General features: G+C 37.7%; 1 protein-coding gene across 10 annotated transcripts in view; it reads right to left on the reverse strand.

Moving 5' to 3' along the window:
- The window catches only part of ZNF565 (zinc finger protein 565), a 58,898-nt gene that overhangs the window by 23,539 nt on the left and 14,864 nt on the right, over positions 1–20,495 (reverse strand). For 2 of the 10 annotated variants that reach the window (XM_045846781.1, XM_045846779.1), the window contains 3 exons: positions 10,741–10,815; positions 8,063–8,189; positions 7,484–7,579 (listed from right to left, as the gene is read on the reverse strand). The exons of 3 other annotated variants lie outside the window; for them this stretch is intronic. In XM_045846781.1, the coding sequence (XP_045702737.1) occupies positions 7,484–7,579; positions 8,063–8,189; positions 10,741–10,749 (232 nt within the window). In that variant the 5' untranslated portion in view covers positions 10,750–10,815. Of the gene's footprint in view, positions 1–5,659; positions 5,682–7,483; positions 7,580–8,062; positions 8,190–10,740; positions 10,816–17,865; positions 17,956–20,084; positions 20,120–20,495 lie in introns of those variants that run through there. 5 more of the 10 variants (XM_045846784.1, XM_045846783.1, XM_045846782.1 and 2 more) reach the window with 4 other exon arrangements.

Genomic DNA, 20,495 nt, shown 5'->3' on the forward strand with positions numbered 1-20,495 from the left:
CAAAGGAGTCGCCATAAGACTGTCGGCTGATTTCTTAAAAGAGAACTTACAGGCAAGAAGGGCTGGAAAGAAGTATTCCAACTCATGAAAGGCAAGGACCTACATCCAAGATTGCTCTATTTAGCAAAGCTTTCATTTAAGATGGAAGGGCAGATCAAGTGCTTCCCAGATAAGGTCAAGTTCAAGGAGTTCATCATCACCAAGACTGTATGATATGAAATGTTAAAGGGACTTATCTAAGAAAAAAAGAAGATAAGAAACATGTATAGTAAAATGACAGCAAACTCACAATTATCAACAACCACACCTAAAACAAAAACAAAAACAAAAACTAAGCAAACGACTAGAACAGGAATAGAACCACAGAAATGGAGATCATATGGAAGTTTAGCAATAGGGGAGTGGGAGGAGGAGAGAGGGGGAAAAGATACAGAGAGTAAGCAGCATAGACGGTAGGCAGAAAATAGACAGGGGGAAGGCAAGAGTAGTGTGGGAAATGTAGAAGCTAAAGAACTTATGACCCATGGACATGAACTAAAGGGGGGGAATGTGGGTGGAAGAGGGTGAGCAGGGTGGAGGGGAATGAAGGGGGGGGTAATGGGACAACTGTAATAGCATAATCAATAAAATATATTTTAAAAAAGAAAACATTTATAGAATTCAACTGGTTTACAGGACACATAAAAACAGGTGGCAGGCTAGATTTGGCCCTCAGCACATAGCGTGTGCAGATGACTGATTTATAGCATAATTATTAGTGAAGAGTAATGCATACTATACATTTATTAAATGTTATAAGAACAGTAATAGTATGAAACTAAAATTCCAGATCCCTAAAACAAATTAGAGGTGAAAATGGAAGTGAATCTGTGCAGGGGTCAAAAAACTATTTTTGTAAAAGACAAGACATTAAGTGTTTTAGGCTTTGTAGGCCCCATAAGGTCTCTGTTATATAAGGGGAACACCCCAAAAATCCAGAATTATGTCCTGGAGGGCAGGTCCCTTGTGGTACAGACTTCCCTCACCAGGTGAGTGTTGTAAGAACCCAACTCTATCATCTGGTGTTGTTACAAGAGGCTGCATTTAGATTCAGTAATATTTTTTGGAAGACTCTTTCAACATTTGCCCATTTTATGATGGGTGACTTAGGAGTGCACCTGCCTACACTGTGCTGTTTTGTCTAAAAATGGTGTGACCCTTGTGCCCCCATCCTCTGTATTCATCTGGTGTTGCCCCAAGTGACTTTTTTTTGTTTCCCTGGATGAAGAAGGTCCTCAAAAGACTTTTTGCCTATGTGGAAGAGGTGAAACAAAAAAATAGCAGGAGCACCAAAAGGCATCAAAATCAATGAATTCAAAAACTGTTTTGAGCAGTGGAAAAACATCTCAATAGCTGTACTGCATGAAATGGAGAGTACTTTGAAGGTAACTCAAGTTCAAACATATGAGAATAAATACATAATTTTTATAAACAAATTCCAGGTTTTTTTGGTCCCCCTCATATATATATTAAAAACTTTTCAAAATGTAAAAACTGTTCTTAGCTTGTGAGTGGTACAAAAAACTGGCCATGGCTGAATTTGACCCACAAATTGTACTTTGCCAAACTCCGGTCTAGATCATAGTGAAGTGAAAGATGATAGAGGTCCTACTTTGCTCAAGAAAAAAAGAAATCAAAGATACTATTTCATACCATTCTCCAATAAAAGAAACCAAAGCTACTTTGAGGAATGACTGATTTCAGGGATGGGGTAGAAAAAATACAAGATAAGTCTAAAATATGCAACATTTGCAAATCAATAAATGTAATACATCACACAAACAAAATGAAAGACAAAAATCACATGATCATATCAATAGATGCGGAAAAAGCATTTGATAAGGTACAGCACCCATTTATAATAAAAAACACTTACCAAAGTGGGAATAGAGGGAGCACTCCTCAACATAATAAGGCCATATATTGAGAGACCTAGAGCCAACATCATATTCAATGGGCAAAAACTTAGAACTTTTCCAGTAAGATCAGGAACTAGACAAGAATGCCCGCTTTTACCACTCCTATTCAACATAGTATTGGAAGTCCTAGCCACAACAATCAGACAAGAAAAAGAAATAAAAAGCATCCAAATTGGAAAGGAGGAAGCAAAACTGTCACTCTTTGCAGATGACATCTACCAAAACACTAGTTGACCCAATAAGTGAATTTGGCAAAACAGCAGGATACAAAGTCAATATTCAGAAATCAAAGGCATTTCTGTACACCAAAAATGAAATATCAGAAACAGGGATCAGGAAAAAAATCCCATTTCATACAGCAAAAAGAAAAATAAAGTACCTAGGAATAAACCTACCAAGGAGGTAAAAGACCAGTACTCAGAAAACTACACACCAATAAATAAAGAAATTAAGGAAGACAAAAACAAATGGAAGCATGTACCATGTTCATGGACTGGAAGAATTAACATCATCAAAATGTCCATACTACCCAAAGCAATGTATAGATTCAATGCAATCCCTATTAAAGTACCAATGGCATATTTCACAGATATAGAACAAACATTTCAGAAATTTATATGGAACCATAAATGACCCCAAATAGCTGCAGCAATTTTGAGAAAGAAGAGTAAAGTAGGAGGGATCACAATACCAGATAACAAACTGTATTATAAGACCAGTGTAATCAAAACCACCTGGTACTGGCATAAAAACAGACATATGGACCAATGGAACAGAATAGAGAGCCCAGAAATAAACCCAAGTCTCTGTGGTCAATTAATATTTGACAAAGGGGGGCAGCAGCATTAAATGGAGCAAAAATAGCTTCTTCAACAAATGGTGTTGAGAGAGCTGAACAGCTACCTGCAAAAAAATGAAGCTTGACCACCAACTTACACCACACACAAAAATAAATTCAAGGTGGATAAAAGACTTAAATATAAGACATGACACCATAAGAGTCCTTCAGGAGAACACAGGCAGCAAAATCTCAGATATTCCATGGAGCAATATTTTCACTGATATGTTCCCTAGAGCAAGGGACATAAAGGAAAGAATAAACAAATGGGATCTCACCAAAATAAAAAGCTTCTGCATGGCTAAAGAAAACAGCATTAAAATAAAAAGAAACTATATGGAAAAACATATTTGCCAATGATACCTTGGACAAGGGTTTGATCTCCAAAATATATAAGGAACTCAAATGACTCCACTCCAGGGAAACAAAAACCCAACTAAAAAATGGGCAAAAGACTTGAACAGACACTTCTTCAAGGAGGACATACAGAGGGCCCAGAGACATATGAAAGGATGCTCAGCATCTCTAGTCATTAGAGAGATGCAAATTAAAACCACAGTGAGATATCACTTCACACCCATGAAAATGACCATCATAAACAAATCAACAAACAAGTGTTGGCTAAGTTGTGGAGAAAAGGGAACCCTAATGCACTGTTGGTGGGAATGCAGACTGGTGCAGCTACTGTGGAAAACAATATGGGATTTCTGCAGAAAACTAAAAATGGAACTGCCTTTTGACCCAGCAATTCCACTGCTGGGATTATATCCTAAGAATCCTGAAACACCAATCCAAAAGAACCAATGTTCATAGGAGCACTATTTATAATAGGCAAGTGGTGGAAGCAAGCTAAGCACCCAGCAGTAAATGAATGGATCAAAAAACTATGGTACATTTATACTATGGAATATTATGCAGCAGAGAGAAAGAAGGAGCTTCTACCCTTTGCAACAGCACAGATGGAACTGGAGAGCACTATGCTAAGTGAAATAAACCAGGCGGTGAGGGACAAATACCATATAATCTCACCTTTAACTGGAACATAATCAACAAAAGAAAAGAGCAAGCAAAATATAACCAGAGACATTGAAATTAAGAACAATCTGACAGTAACCAGAGAGGAGGGGAGAGGGGATAATGGAAGGGAGGGTTTTCAGGAACTACTATAAAGGACACATGGACAAAACCAAGGAGGAGGGTGGAAGTAAGGGAGTGAGGTGGGTTTGGCTGAGGTAGGGGGAAGTGGTGGGAAGAAAATCAAACAACTGTAATTAAACAACAACAAAATAATTAAAATAAAATAAAATAAAATAAAATAAAATAAAATATGCTGTGGTACCAGAAAATAGGAAGTGCTGAAGAATAAAGGCATTCTGAGAGGGCCCAGTAGCCAACCTGAAGGAGTTACCAATGGCCAAAACTTGAAGAACTTGAAATAACTGTTCAATGAAATAGACAATGATGGTAGCGGCCATAACCCACAGACTACAATAAACATCCATAATCTCATGCTTATAGAACCAAATCAATGAATAGATAAATAAATGGAAGAGGGAGGAAGGACAGCTTTTCCTTACAGAGGAATGCCAATTAATAAATATAGAAAGAACAAGAGACAGGAAATTGGTACTTGGGCAACACCATTTTAATAATTATCAGTGTTTTTTATAACTATAGACAAGATATACCAATGGATGCTAAAATTTAGTAGACAAAAATGTATATTCTCAAAATATCTCCCTACAAGATAATTACTAATTATAGATGGAAAAACAGAACTTTACTGGGGAAAAACATGAGACACACTACTTAAACCAAGGGATCATGATTAACAACACTGGTAATAAGCCATATTAACATCAAGTAAACCCTCATATGGTGCACAGAGGTTGCAGTATGTCACAGAGATATACATATTGCTCCTGTGCAATTTTGCCAAAGGTGAATAATCTTAATCTAATTATAAGAAAAACTCTCAAAAATAGTACTCATCAAAAGCATCAAGGTCATGAAAGACTGAAGAACGGGCACTGATTTGAGGATGCTAAGGAAACACAATAACTAAATGGAATGTGAGATCTGGGACTGGATCCTGAGACAGAAGAAGGATATTACAGAAAAACTTGATAAAATTATAGTAAGATATGTAGTTAATAGATTTATATTAATGTTAATTTCCATTTTTGACAACAGTACTGTGGTCAAATAAAATGTTAACATTATTGGAAGCTGAGTGAAGGGTATATGGGAATTCTCTGTAATAACTTTGCAAGCCTAAAATTAATTCAAAATAAGAAAGTTTGGAATAACTATATTACAAAGAAAAAAATTCTATTTCAATCTTGAGGTGAGTAGATAAATATATAGGTTTAAACATACTTTTAAAAGTCAAATTAAAGACTATTCTATTACAAAGCAACAGGAAGTACAACTTCAAAATCACCTGAAAGTAGAACAGTTTTAATTAAATGTGAGCAAAATAGGAGTAGCTGGAAATAAGAATGAGGAACAGAAAATATAAAACGAAATGGCAGGAATAGGGACATATGAATTATCAGAATAAATGAGAATGAACTAAATTCTCTTACTAAAGTCAAGAAATTTCACACTGATTCAAAAAGAGAACTCTAATAGAATCCTGATTACCATGGACACACTTAAAATAAAGTGGCAATAAATTTTTTAAAAAAGATAAGCAAAGATATTTCATTATTTTACCCAACAAAAAGAAGGCATTTGTTATTAATATCAAAAATATAAAACTCAAGGTTATAGCACTAAGTAGGGAAATAAAGGATGTACTGATAAAAGTACAAATTGCGTAAGGATTTATATTTCATTTTTTTAAAAAGATTTTATTTACCTGGCTGGTGTAGCTCAGTGGATTGAGCTCGAGCTGCCAAACAAAGGGTCGCTGGTTTGATTCCCAGTCAGGGAACATGCCTAGGTTGCTGGTCAGGTCCCCAGCAGGGGGCATGGGAGAGGCAACCACACATCAATGTTTCTCTCCCTCTCTTGCTCCTTCCCTTCCCCTCTCTCTAAAAATGAATAAATAAGATCTTTAAAGGTTCACAGCCTGCAATCAATCCACTGAGCCACACTATATTTCATCATTACAAAAATTTAATTATAGTAGCAAAATATATAATACAGCTCTAAGAATTTGATAGCACAAGTACAGAGAAAGTTAAAGAACATGCAGACTTTGAATAATATAATCAAAAGATTTACAGTAAGACAAAGAGGTTCTATCCAAAGAACACTAGTTTTAAATATATGTGACGCATTTTCCAAAATTGAAACAATTTGACTTGTTGATAACATTGGAAGAGAAAAGGAAGTGGAATGATTTCTTCTTTGAAGTGAGAGAAAATTCCTGCCAAAACAGAACTCCATAGTCAACGAAAATATCCTATAACAAACAATGAAGTTTGAAGAATGAAATAATGAAGAATGAAGTCATTTTCATGTAGTCAAAAACAGAGAATTTGTCAGCAGACCTTCACAAAAGAAAATTTTAATGGTGTTCTTCAGATACGAGAAAAAAAATGATCTCAGATGCAAAATAATGACAACAGCAGACAGTCAGGAAGGGGGGTAGCCTATAATTAAGTATTTAAAAATTCCAATACTGTGTAGTAAGTGCAATTAATAAAATTGCTACCATTATTTAGTGTTCATGATTGCCTTGTATTATTCTGGGAATTTTCACATTATTAATGCATACAAAAGCCACAATAACTACTTAAGATACTATTTCTATCCCATTTTTAGAGAAGAAAACTGAAGCACAGAGAATATAAATAATTTACCTAAATTCACAAATGTAGGAAGTGTCAGAGCCAGGATTTGAACTCAGGCAGTCTGACTCCAGAGTCTGTCCTCAGCCACTACAAAGCTTTACCTCCAAAAGTTTACAGATGAATTGCTGAATTAGGTAAAGTGAGAAGCTACTTTTTAAAAAAAGTAAGTATTATTAGCCCTGGCTGGCATAGCTCAGTGGATTGAGTGTGGGCTGCGAACCAGGCATCGCAGATTTGATTCCCAGTCAGGGCACATGCCTAGGCTGCAGGCCATGGCCCCCAGCAACCGCACATTGATGTTTCTCTCTCTCTCTTTCTCCTTCCCTTCCCTCTCTAAAAATAAATAAAATCTTTAAAAAAAAAGATTAAAAAAATAAATTAAAAAAATAGGGGAGGGTGGTAATGGGAGGGAAGTGGGAAGGGTTGGGTGGGTGGGCTGGATTGGGAGTAAAAGGGAGAAAACTACTTGAACAATGATTAAAAAAAGAATAAAAAATTAAAAAAATAAGTATTATTAAATAGATGAAATTTGCAGAAAAAAGAATCCAAAGTACAGGTAAAATGGCTGCCTCTGGGGAAGTTGGCAGCACATCTCTTTTTGAAATGGGATAAAAATATGAGAGAAGAAAGAACAGAAAGTAATCATTGGGGGTAAGGACAAGGTTCCCTTGGGAGCTGAGGCTGACAAGGTGTTTGCTTTTCATGTCTTGGGTTTTCATTTTTCTTAGTTGTTAGGGCTTTGAGAGGAGTTTTCTGACAATAGCTCAAGTTACTGGCTTTGAGAGGAGTTTCCTGACAATAGCTCAAGTTACTGTTATCAGCTGACTCACCCAATGGGCTGTTACTCCCAATGACCTTTCCCCACTGGATCAACCCTTGCTCACCTGGGCACCATGGTCCTGTTATATCATTTGTAATCATCCAGGGTTCTTTCCCTTGCTCCAATAAGGAGATGACATCAGGCTTAGAAAAGGAAAGTCCTGTTTATAGGAAGAGACATAGGGAATGATCATGCTGTTCCAAAATTCAAACCTAGTCTTAGTTATCAAGGAAGAGGGGTGATTACATAAAGGAAGGTGTAAAGGTTGTCCAAAAGATGGGAAGGTGGAGGTGCCAATGGAACTACCCACTTCCATTTCCATTCCTTGCTGTTCCTGACCCTGCTCTGTGCTCTGGACAGCTTCTTTGTAAAGGACTATAGTATACAGGTCCTCTGGTTTTTCATTTGGTTTGGCAGGAGAAAACAGAGTTCAGGCTACTTCTTATCCCTTTCCCTCCATCCTTTGACTCAGGAGTTCTGGAAGTAGCTTCTGCTGCTGCCAGCCAGGCCCGTCTCCACAATCTTCCATTAGCAGTGTTTTCCTCCGTTTACCCCTTCTGGCTGGAGTTGGTAACTGCCTCCCACTGTTGTAGTCCCTGGGAGCCTTGTTTCTGTCTGTCCCTGTATTATACAATATCCTTACCTAGTGAGACCAAGTTACCGAAGTTCTCTAAAGTCACATCCCTGTACAAGTCCCTCTGGGCAGGTTTCAGACACTTCCATTCTTCCTGAGAGAACTCTATGGCCACATCCCTGAATGTCACCAATCCCTGAAACAATAAACCCATGCATTACTAGTAAAATGAAAGGACTTTTTAATTTTTTCATTTATTACAAAAAACTTCAAAATACATAAAAGTATAGAGAATAGTATAATGGCCCCATAAATCCATCACTCTGCTTCCACAATTAATAAGAGTTTGCAAATTGGTTTCATTTCTTTCTTTCCATTTTCTACCTCCGGTGTATCTTGTGGCAAATCCCACATACCAAACATCGTAGTATTTTACCCACAAATGCCTTACTATCTAAGGCATAGATTTTAGATTTTTCATAACCAGAATATTATTAGTAACATTAATTACCTATTAACCAGACCAAATTTCATATTGCCCCAACTTCCTCAAAAGTGATTTTTTTTTCACTATTGATTTGTTCAAATCAGGATTCAAACAAGATCCACACACTGTGTTCAGTTGATGGATTTTCTAAAGTCTCTCAAATCTATAACAGTCCCCAAAGGCCCTTAAAATTTTTAAAGGCCCTATTTATTAAGAAACATTTAGCCTTGGCTGGTGTGGCTTAGTGATTTGAGCACCGACCTGCAAACCCAAAGGTTGCTGGTTCGATTCCCAGTCAGGGCACATGCCTGGGTTGCCAGCCAGGTCCCCAGTTGAGGGCGTGGGAGAGGCAACCAGTCTATGTCACATCTATGTTTCCCTCTCTTTCTCCCTCCCTTCCCCTGTCTCTAGAAATGACTAAATAAAATATTAAAAAAAAATTATTCCATGATAAAGCTTAAATTAACTAAATACAAAAATGTTTTATATATGAAACTTGCTGCTAGGAAAGTGAAAACAATGGCTTTTATCTGTTTCTATGCAATAGTTATTATTAGCTCAGGTATGCTCTAATATGAGAGGAAACTGATTGATGTTTCTCTCCCTCTCTTCCTCCCTCCTTTCCCCTCTCTCTAGAAATGAATAATAAAAAAAGAGAAACATTTAAGTCAGTACAGTTTCCCACATTTTGGATTTGGCTGACTGCATCTTCATGATGTAGTTTAACAAATTCTACTTCTTTATTTTCTGTGAATGGTAGTAAGATCTGGAGGCCTTTTTTTTTTGAGGAGGTCATGAATATGTTAGAGGTGGTCCTGTGTACTTCCTGTACTGTCCCAATAGGAGACAGTAACTGTTGTCCCATTTTTAATGAAGTTAAAATCGATAAGTAGGTTGAGGTTTTAATCTGATCCATCTAGGACAATGTATGGAAGATGGAAAGAGAAAGCTGCTATAGAAAGGAGGTGATGAAGCAAGCCAGCAGGCTAGGGCTGAAGTCCATGCTACAAAGAATGTGTAAGAAGCAAATTTACATGATGAAAGGCCTACATGGCTACAGATAAGAAAGATCTCCTTTGCTAGTTGCTACAAGGTCTGCGAATGAGCAAAATCTAGCTAAGCAGGGTCTTATAAATAAACATATACAAAACACGCAGTAAACATGGGCCTAGCAAATAATAAAGTCTTTAAAATGCATCCCCTTTTACCATTTCTTCTCCCTTGATATAAAAAAGAAAGAATCCAAAAATGTCTTATAGATCTCTATCTTAAAATAGAGGATTTATAGAAGTTTAAAATCTATCCTGAAGATTCAGGATCATAGTCTGTGGATCTCAACATAGATTACACCTTCCCCTTCACAATACACTTGGGACCATGCAGAGGGTGGGCTAGTTGTCACAATGTTGGGGGTGGTTGGGCTGGGTAGTGCAGTGTGCTGGGGCCTCAGGAATGTTAAACACCCTGAATTAGCTGTGCTACTTACCCTGGACAGTCGCATACAACAAAAAACTATACTGCTGAAAATGACAATAGTGTTGTCACTGCTTCTGTTTGCTAGACATATGAGCAATTTTTGGTTATGGCAAGTTTTATAATAAACACGGGGATTTTTATTTGTTATATAATACTGCATTTTACATCCTATAAGACATAATCATTCCATTATCTGGAGGGCATTTAGCTTAAACAAGATTTGTGAATATTTATCACTCTTCACTATCTACTTTTCCTTGTTCCTAAAATAAAAGAGCTGAGGGATGGTGTACCTCAGTCTCATAAATGTGGCCCATAACCAACACAGATTGTTCAGCCTCAATGGACCATTTTATAGTTATTCATCTCTCATAAATTCCCTCTCAAGGCTGAAGAACTTCTGATAGTGTGAAATATTTTATGATTTTTAAAGAGGGGGTGACATTTAAAAATAGAAAAAAAAGAGAAACTACCCAGGTTAATGAAAAATATCAAAGTTATCGCTGGCCCCACTCAACTATGGGTCTAATAAGGGGGGCTCTCAAGAGAATTTATTTCTGCTCCATTGGTGCTCTGGTAAAAGCACTGTGTATATATGTGAACACTGGTAGAGAGGGCCACTAAGGGAGGGGAAGCACCATCACTCATTCCCTGAAATGGAGGGGCTAGAAGCAGGTTAGTGAGTGGGGCTCAGACAGGGAAATTTCAGCACGGAGATGACACATGTTCATATAATCTGGAGGGAAGATAGGTTATTTCAAGTATAGAGAGAATTTTCACTTACCTGGGCCATGGCTTTTTAGAACTACCTGACCTGCTCACATTAGTCTAGGTTCTTCTCTTGGACAAGTACAGAGTCCTGAAAAAGCAGAGTAGGGGGGAGAAGGGGCAAATCTCTTATAAATTTAGCTTGCCTTAACAATCTGAAATACATGAGCTGAAAAACAATTGAACTTCCAGTGTGCCTGCTCTACTTCCCCTGCCTTCCCCTTGTCTCTCCACACAACACCAATTCTAAGAACTACAGTTAACAAAACCCAGCCCCTCCTAAAACCCTAGGGAAACCAAGAGATGGATTCGAAGCAGATGTGCTCCTGGCACTGATGAAGAATCCATGTACCTCTGCAGGAGGGATTATGGCCTGGACCCTCACTCATCTGTTGTTAATCTATACTTCAGATAGGGCCTAGAGAGCTTCTGCCTATTCCAAGCAGATCTTCCTTTGCAGCTGCAGCAAGGAGGATTATATCTGAAGGATATAACTGATGAATGAATACTGACTGAATAGAGGTTTGCTTTTCATTCATTAATAAATGGAAGGACACTGAAGAATTTAAAGAAGGAAGTGATAAAGCCAATATGACCAGATTATTTAATCTGAGAAGAGTAAAATTGAAGTAAGGAATATCAACAGAAAGGTGCTTGTACTTGTCTGACCCCAGGACAGTTAGTGACAGTGGAAATAAGAAGGAAATGATGAATTCGTATGTAAAGAAGAAGTATAATCAACACGCTCTGGTATCTCATTGGATCTGGAGGGACATAGAGAGAGAAGGAAGAGTAAAGAATCCTTCCATATTTACTAAGTTCTTAGTTCAAACGGCATGGTCCTATTTGGGAGGAAGATAATAAATCCAGTCCCAGTTGATCACACATTCCAATGGAAAAAGGCAGTAGCAAATACACTGATATTGCTATTCATATGCCACGTGGCCAAAGTACTATGGAGAAAATAAAATAAGAGCATAGAGAGTTTGAGGGGCATGGGGGGTAGCCCGAGAAGGTTTTTCATTGAGAAGGTGCCATGTAAAAATGGAGTGCGTAATGTAGATATCTAGGAGAGATGCATTCCTAGCAGAGAGAAGAGCAATTGCAAAGGCCTCAAGGAAGGAGCAGGCTTTCTTTGTTCAACACAGGAAGGAAACTAGAGTGGTTGGAATGAAGTATATGAGAGAAAGAAGGTCAGAGGCTTATCTGGTTAAGAGAAGTAGCTGGAAGTTGGATCACATGGGGCTTGTACGTCACTGTAAGAACTTAGGTGTTTACTCTTATGTAAGACAGGGGGCCATTGAACTATTTTAAGCCAAGGAATGGCATGATCTGATTTAGATTTAAAAGGATCACTCATGAAAAATGGACTAAAGAGGACAAAGGAATGAGGGAAGCAGGGAGACCAGTGAGAAGGTTACTGCAGTAATCTAGGCAAGGGGTGAGGATGATTTGCATTAGGGTACTGGTGGTGGAGGTGATGAGAACTGATCAGAGCTTAGCTATTCTCTTAAGGCAGAGCTGACAGGATTTGCTAATTTTAGGTATATAAGAAAATAAAACCAAGATGACACTAAGGTTTTTGGCTTGAGCAACTAGGAATATGAAGTTACCTTTTTTTTTTAACACTAAGGATTGTGAGAGAAGCAAGTCTGGAGTGAACATTATGAGTTCTGTTTTAGACTTTTAATACTTGAGATGATTATTATATACCTCTACTGTAATAATAAAACAGGTTTCCAATTCGTATGAAAAATAATATAATAATAAATAATACAAGAATAAACTTTGTGTTTCTCACACAGACAACTGTTAACTATTTCTGTCTCATCCTGTGTAATGAAACCCTATTTTATAGAAAAAAATATACATATGAGGTCCATCTGGAAAAAGTTCAACCATCATAGGCTTTAATAATCATCTCAATAATCATAAGTGGAAATGTCAAGTGTCCACTAGACATCTGGTTTTGAAGTTCAGGATAAAGACTAAATGTACAAATATAAAATTGGAGCCCTGGCTGGGTAGCTCAGTTGGTTAGAGCATCATATCTCAGTAATCTAAGGTTGCTGTGAGTTCAATCTCCAGCTAGAGCACATACAAGAAGCACTACCGAATGCTGAATAAGTGGAACAACAAATTGACACCTCTCTCTCTCCCCACTCTTTCTCTAAAATCAATCAATCAAAATATTTTTAAAAATAAATAAAATTGGAAATTACTGATGTACAGATGGCATTTAAAGCCCTGAGACCAGATAAATTCACCTACAGAGTGAGTGAAAGTAAGGAAAATGTCTATAAAAATAATATAAACAAAGCCACTCTAAAATGGAGTCAGAGCTGAAATCCCAGAGGAACTGCCTTGTAGTCTTACTCCTTAAGCCTTTGGAATGTTAAAACTAGGAGAAAGAACCTTTGGATGGGGCATGAAGTAACACTGTATTACAAGTAACTGTTTGCAGAGACAACAGCAAAGGAGCTATTATGATTACTGGAGTGAAAATTAAAAATATTCTTTAGAATTAGCATCACTATGTTAGCTAATCTCTATCTATAGAAATGCCCTCCTTCTGTTGATGTAATTTCCCCCTTACCTTTCTCATAAATATCTCTTGCCTCTGTCTCCCAATTTGGGATTCTGCCTGAATCAGTGCTTCCTGAATAAGTATTCATTTGGATCTCAAATAAAATCTTGTTGACTATTACTTTGGCATTTTATTTTTAGGTTAAAAGGCCCAAGACCTGAGCCAGGGGGCTCAAATTTGGTTAGAGAACTGGGAGATGAAAAGGCAAAAAGGAGTCTGAAAAAGAGACACCACTGGAATAGAAGGAAAAATAAGAGAACTGGGCTTCATTGGAAGCCCAATGAAGAAAGTATACCAAGAAGGTAGTTAAAATTGGAGCCCTGGCTCCAATTGGAGTCAGGTAATCCACTAAGTAATAAAGTGGCTCAACCTATCAAAAGTTTTTAAACTTCAGTAATGAAGGGACTGTATTAAAGCAACAAAATACCATTTTACAGTTACTGATTTGGCAAAAATTTAAAAGTGATGATACTCCACAATAGCATGACATGAGGAAATGGGCTGTAGGCTGTAGTTAGTGTAAACTTTCAACAAGGCAATGTTAGTAGAAATTAAACTACAATGTGCTCTGATGAAGCAATTCCATAGCTGAGGCTCTATCCAACAAATGTGTGTGTGGATTATTAGGTAGACCCTGTTGACAATGGAAGCAACTTGGAAAGCACTTAAATAGCCTACAAATGAGGACTGATTAGATCATAGTGTATCCATACAATGAAAATACTGTTGCCCTTAAAATGATACATATCTTTGCTGATGTTAAGATGTTAAAAAACAACCTTGAGTGAATAAGGCAGGTAATAACAAAACAGTAGAGTGTGGGGCAAATGTAGGTTCCCAGTTGTTCATATGAAAAATATAATAATAAATAATAAAAGAATAAACTCTGTGTTTCTCACATGCACAACTGTAAACCTATTTCTGTCTCATCCTGTGGAATGAAACCTTATTTTATAGTAAAAAATATACATATGAGGTCTGTCAGGAAAAAGTCCATCCATCATTAATATAATGAGAATGGTTTGCACAACATCGATGTAACCTGGCAGCCAAGGAGAGGGGACAGGAAATGCACACATGCATGAACAATGATGATTTCACTGTACTAGTCAGTGGGGGGCAGTAGACGCTGTTGAGTCAGCGTATGTACTGTGTGGCTATCGCATTCAAAATGACTGAGCGAGTAGAACAACAAATCTACACCAAATTTTGTGTTAAGCTTGAACATTCCTCCATGGAAACTATTCAGGTGATTCAGAAGGCTTTCAGGGATGATGTAATGAATGCAGTGTAAATAAAAGTGTGGCATAAATTCTTCAAAGATGGTTGAGAATCTGTTGAAAGTGACCCATATTCTGGAAGGCCTACAATAAGCAGAACACCTGAGAATGAAGAATGTGTATGGGCTGCAATCAACAAAGATGGGAGACTGATGGCACAAGAACTAGAAGCTGATCTGGGGATTCTAAAAACTATTGTGTCCGAGATTTTGATGCAGGATCTTGGCATGAAACATGTTATGGCAAAATTCATTCTGCACCGTCTGCTACCAGAGCAGAAGGAACATCATGCTGCAGTTGCTAATGACTTGATTCAAACCACTATCAAGGGACTAGATTTCCTTGAGAAGGTCATAACCAGAGATAAATGGTGGGTCTACGGCTATGATCTGGAAATAAAGGCCCAGTTGTCCCAGTGGAAGTTGCCTGGTACTCCATGCTCACAGGAGGTATGGCAAAGCTGCAGCGAGATCAAGAACATGTTAACTGTTGTTTTTGAATGGGAAGGTTTTGTCCATCATGAGTATGCCCCTCCAAGCCAAACTATTAATAGGGAGTACTACCTCAACGTTTTTTTGTCAGTTGAGGTGCAATAATGAAAATGGCTGCAGCTATGGGCAACTATAATTGGCAGCTTCATCATGTCTCAGCATCACATCTTGTGCAGACTTTTTTGGTGGAATATCAAGTCACCCAGGTGACTCAGCCCAACAGCCCAGATTTGGTGTCCTGTGACTCCTGGCTTTTCCCAAAACTAAAATCAACTTTGAAATGGAAGAGATTTCAGACAATTGATGAGATTCAGGAAAATACAATGGGACAACTGATGACAGTTCCAACAAAAGATTTTGCAGGGTTTGGAACAAAGGAAGAGACGCTGAGAGAACCATGTGAGGTTCCAAGGTGCGTATTTTGAAGGGGACTGAGGTGTCATTGTCCTATGTACAATATTTCTTGTACGTTGTATCAACTTCAATAAATGTCTTTATCTTTCATAGTAAATGGCTGGATACCTTCTGGACAGACCTGGTGTATGTATGCATGTGTGTGCATAAAAGATGGACTGAATTTTAATTAAATTTTCACATTTGGAATTCTGGTCAAGATGGAAATGTAGGTAGATACCCTTTCCCTCCTTGCACAACCAAAAGGAGGACAACAAATTTAAAAACAAAAAATAACCAGAACTGCCAGAAAATCAAACTGTGTGAAGGTCTGACAATCATGGAGTTAAAGAAGAAACATTTATCCAGACTGGCAGGAGGGGCAGAGATGAGCAGCTGGAAGACTAGGAGGACCCACATTTGTGTGCGAGACAGACCCCGCACCCTAGGGTTACAGAGTGGGAAAAGAAAGCCTCAAAACATCTGGCGGTAAAAACCTGTGGGGGTTGTGACAGCGGGAGAAACTCCCAGCCTCACAGGAGAGTTCATTGGAGAGACCCACAGGGTCTTAGAACAAACACAAACCTACCCACCTAGGACTCAGCACCAGAAGGGCCCAATTTGCTTGTGGGTAGTGGGGGAAGTGACTGAAAGCTGGCCAAGAGCTGAGCAGGTGGCATTGTTCCTTGTCTGACCCCTACCCCACATACAGAGCCACAATGCAGCATGTGGGTTACCCTGCCCTGCGAAATATGTAAGGCTCTGCCCCTAACAACATAATAGATGAGCTGAGACAAAGAAATATGGTCCAAATGAAAGAACAGATCAAAACTCCATAAACAGAACTAAGCAATCAATGAAGAAATAGCCAACCTATCAGATGCAATTGAAAATACTTGTAAACAAGATGCTCACAGAAATGGCTGAATATGGTTGCAAAATAGAGGAAAAAGTGAAGGCTACCCAAGGTGAAATAAAGAAAAATACAGAGGGAACCAACAGTGAAGGGAAGGAAACTGGGACTCAAATCAATGATTTGGAGTAGAAGGAAGAAATAAACATTCAACCAGAACAGAATGAAGAGACAAGAATTCAAAAAAAAAATGAGAAGAGACTTAGGAAACTCTGGGACAACTTTAAATGTTCCAACATACAAATTATAGGGGTACCAGAAGGAAAAGAGGAAGATCAAGAAATTGAAAACTTATTTGAAAAAAATAATGAAGGAGAACTTCCCCAAGCTGACAAAGGAAAGCGTCTTCCAGAAAGTCCAGGAAGCTCAGAGAGTCCCAAAAAGTTGGACCTAAGGAAGCACACACCAAGGCACATCATAATTACATTAGCCAAAATTAAAGATAAGGAGAGAATCTTGAAAGCAGCAAGAGAAAAGGAGACAGTTACCTACAAAGGAGTTCTTTTACAGGACTACTAGCTGATTTCTCAAAAGAAACCTTATAGGTAAGAAGTATTCTGTGGAAAGAATTATTTGAAGCCATGAAAGGCAAGGACCTACATCTAACCTACATCTGAGATTACTCTAACCAGCAAAGCTATCACTTAGAATGGAAGAGCAGATAAAGTGCTTCCTAGATAGGGTCAAGTTAAAGCAGTTTATCACCACCAACCCCTTATTATATGAAATGGAACATGATAAAAAATATGAACAGTAAAATGACAACAAATGTACAACTATCAACAACTGAACCTAAAAAACAAAAATGATCTTAGCAAACAGATAGAACAGGAACAGAATCACAGAAATGGAGATCTCATAGGTTGTTATCAGTGGGGAGGGGGAGGGAGGAATGGGGGAAAAGGTACAAGGAACAAGAAGCATAAACAGTAGGTACAAAATAGACAGGGGTTGGCCAGGAATAGTATAGGAAATGGAGAAGCTAAAGAACTTATATGTATGACCCATGGGAATGAACTAAGGGCAGGGAATGCTGGTTGGAGGCAGGGCAGGGTAGCGGGGGGATAAAGGGGAGAAAAAATGGGACAACTGTAATAGCATAGTCAGTAAGACATACTTCAAAAAATAAATATTCACTTTTGTCTATAGGTGTATAATTATGGGAAATCTTTTTTTTTCTGTATTTTCAAGTTTTCCCTTAAGCATGTTTTATAATCATAAATAATACACTTAATCCCTTTCTTCTTAATGTGGGGGCAGTGGTAAATTATAAAAGTAAATATGAATGGAGTAATTCATGAGTGACAGTGAGGTAGGTGACTTTGGGAATTTGTATGCTGAAGGAGCTCTATTTTCTCATAGCTTTAGAGTCTTTCAGGGAAATTTTGTCATATAACTTAGAGTTTCTGACTTCCCATAGAGGAGGTAAACTTTCAAAAGAAAGAAAGGCTTCCTGATTCCTTAGACCCTCACTCACCTGGGCACAGGCCTCTTGTTAACCCTCTCTCCACAGTCCAGGATGTCCTTGCTACAAAGAGAAATCACTCCTATTTACAGAATCAACTTCCTACATACAGAAAAAGAAATGGGTCTTAGCCAGTGTGGTAGATATTACTAATTTTATTACTCATGTTTCATCACCATTGTCCAGTTTTCCAATTATCCAGTTTTCATCTCCTTCTGGGCACAGAGAAGGTAACATTTTTCATACCCTAGCAGTTAGGCAGGGCCATAATCTGGTTGTAGTTGGTTAAATATGAGCTGAAGTGATATGTCACTTCAGTCTGAGGCACTGGAAAGACTGCACAGGTCCCTAATCTTTCTATTTGGTGATGTGGTGGCAAAGGAGACCGTGTGTTTCAGGGTGGTACAGCTATATGTTGGTGGAGCCTCCTTTGGTCTGGGACCCTGTCTATGCTGGCTGACACTGGACATGGAATGTGAGCAAGAAATAAAAAATTATTTTGTAAGTCATTGAGATTTGGGGGTTGGTTGCTAACAGAGCATGATAGCTTATTCTAACTAATACACTAATTCAGTTATACTATGACTATATCAAAATTCAGACTAAAAGCCTTGGTCAATATGAGAAAGAACAATTAAAAAGAAGAGGAAGCTACATCAATAACAGAGCAGAAGTGTCCATTTCCAACTCTGCACATCTCAAAGGGATTTTTCACAAACCCATAACATGAAACAAAAGGCCCTAAAAAGGCAGATTAGAAATAATGGGACGAGTTGATCTTGACCTAGCAAAACCATGCTCCTCTAGATCTCTTAACATCAGATCTTTGTACAATACAAATTCTGGGCAAAACTTGGCCATCTATGTAACACCTACTGTAGCTTGATGCTACATCACTGGATTTTCCCCTATCTCTAAATTGACAGACATTCTTACTTTTCAGAGACCATACGTAAGTGCTATATCACAGAGAATCTGGGCTGGGGGACTGGAGGGCCGGGGGGGGGTGTTGCCAGGTTATGAGAACTAGATATTACATAGGTCTTTCCACCTTAACTATTCTTGAAAAAGCAATCTTTCTGAGTAAAAATCTCTAGCCAAAAGTTTTTTCCCCAATATTTAAAAAGTGAAAAATATAACACATCACATTTAATGCAAAAACCCCCAAATTATTTCCTAAAACACAATTCAACACAACAAAACACCTACATAAGTAATAAACTATTACATTTGGACAAAAATTTATGAAAATATCACTTGCTGATCACCAAACATCTGATGGCCAAACAATATTATGGTTATTAACAGCTAGTTGCTCTGTGTGCAATAACATGGCCTCTCTTAATATCATGAACATCTGCACATCCATTTCGTTGATATGCCAATCTATATACTGATCAAAATATTTATATAACTGTTTTACTAATTGTATTTCTGATGTAATTTGAAACTTTTCCTATGTGTCATATTTTAAAATGTTGTATTGAATTATATGGATGTAAACATAAGATTTTCCAGTATACACATCGACCAAAAATCAATACATTAGAGACATGTACATTCTCAGGAAATATTCAGTATTGAGTCATATAATAGCAGGTTAAATGAATGAAACATTTCTATAAAATAGTAATTATGAATACTTACAAATTTAGTACTAACGTAATGATTAATACAAAGAAATTGTTCAAAATATGACCAGTGGGGAAAAAAGTAGATTATGAAACTGCCAAGCACCAGCCAGTGATGTGGGTTTGATTCCCAGTCGGGGCACATGCCTAGGTTGCAGATTTGTTCCCCAGTCAGGGCATGTGCAAGAGACAACCAACCTATGTTTCTTTCTCACATCGACAATTCTCTCCCTCTCTTTCTCCCCCTCTTTTCCTCTCTCTCTAAAAAAAAACAAAAAACAAAACAAACAAACAAAAAAAAACCAAAAAAAAACCCCCAGAAAAAGGACTCATGGACATGGACAACAGTGCCAGTACTTGCAGTGGTGGTGGTGGGGGTAGGGGGGGAAGAAGGTATAAGGTGATACAGGGTAATGGAAAAAATATAATTAAAAAAAAAAAAAAAAGAATCCTGTGGTTACCTCTGGACTGTGATCTTTAATTTTCTTAGTTTTACCTAAGTGTATTTTTTTCAATAACCATGCATTAATTTTTAAATGTGTATTTTTAAATTCTGTAAATGTAAGCTGTTCCCAAATTGCAGACAAAAAAAAAAAATACTTTAAAAACACCTTCCTTTGAACATGAAATAATAGCTCAGGGTATTCTAAAAACAGTTGTATTTTTATAGATGGCTTTTGTTGTTTTTGCTTCATCAAATCCCAATAGTTGAAAAGTTCTTGATTTGGTAACTATATTCATGTGTACTGGAGTCCTGCCTGGAAAAAAACTAAAAGTCACTTGGCTATGTCCTCTGTATAAGTGATGCTTTTCTTTTCAGCCCTTCTTCCCAGATGGGTTTATTATGTTTCTGCACCTGTCCTATTTGCCCTAATGTTCTTCAAACAGCTACAGAATCATCATGTTCCATCCACTGGTCAATACGTTGGATTTCTGATAATTAGAATGAAAACTGCAGGGAATATAGATCATTCAAGGGAATGAATCCATTTCCACAAAGTTCTTATTGGA

This window comes from Phyllostomus hastatus, unplaced genomic scaffold (genome assembly GCF_019186645.2).
Source record: "Phyllostomus hastatus isolate PE091 unplaced genomic scaffold, TTU_PhHast_1.1 phas_contig_5, whole genome shotgun sequence".
Taxonomy (NCBI): domain Eukaryota; kingdom Metazoa; phylum Chordata; class Mammalia; order Chiroptera; family Phyllostomidae; genus Phyllostomus; species Phyllostomus hastatus.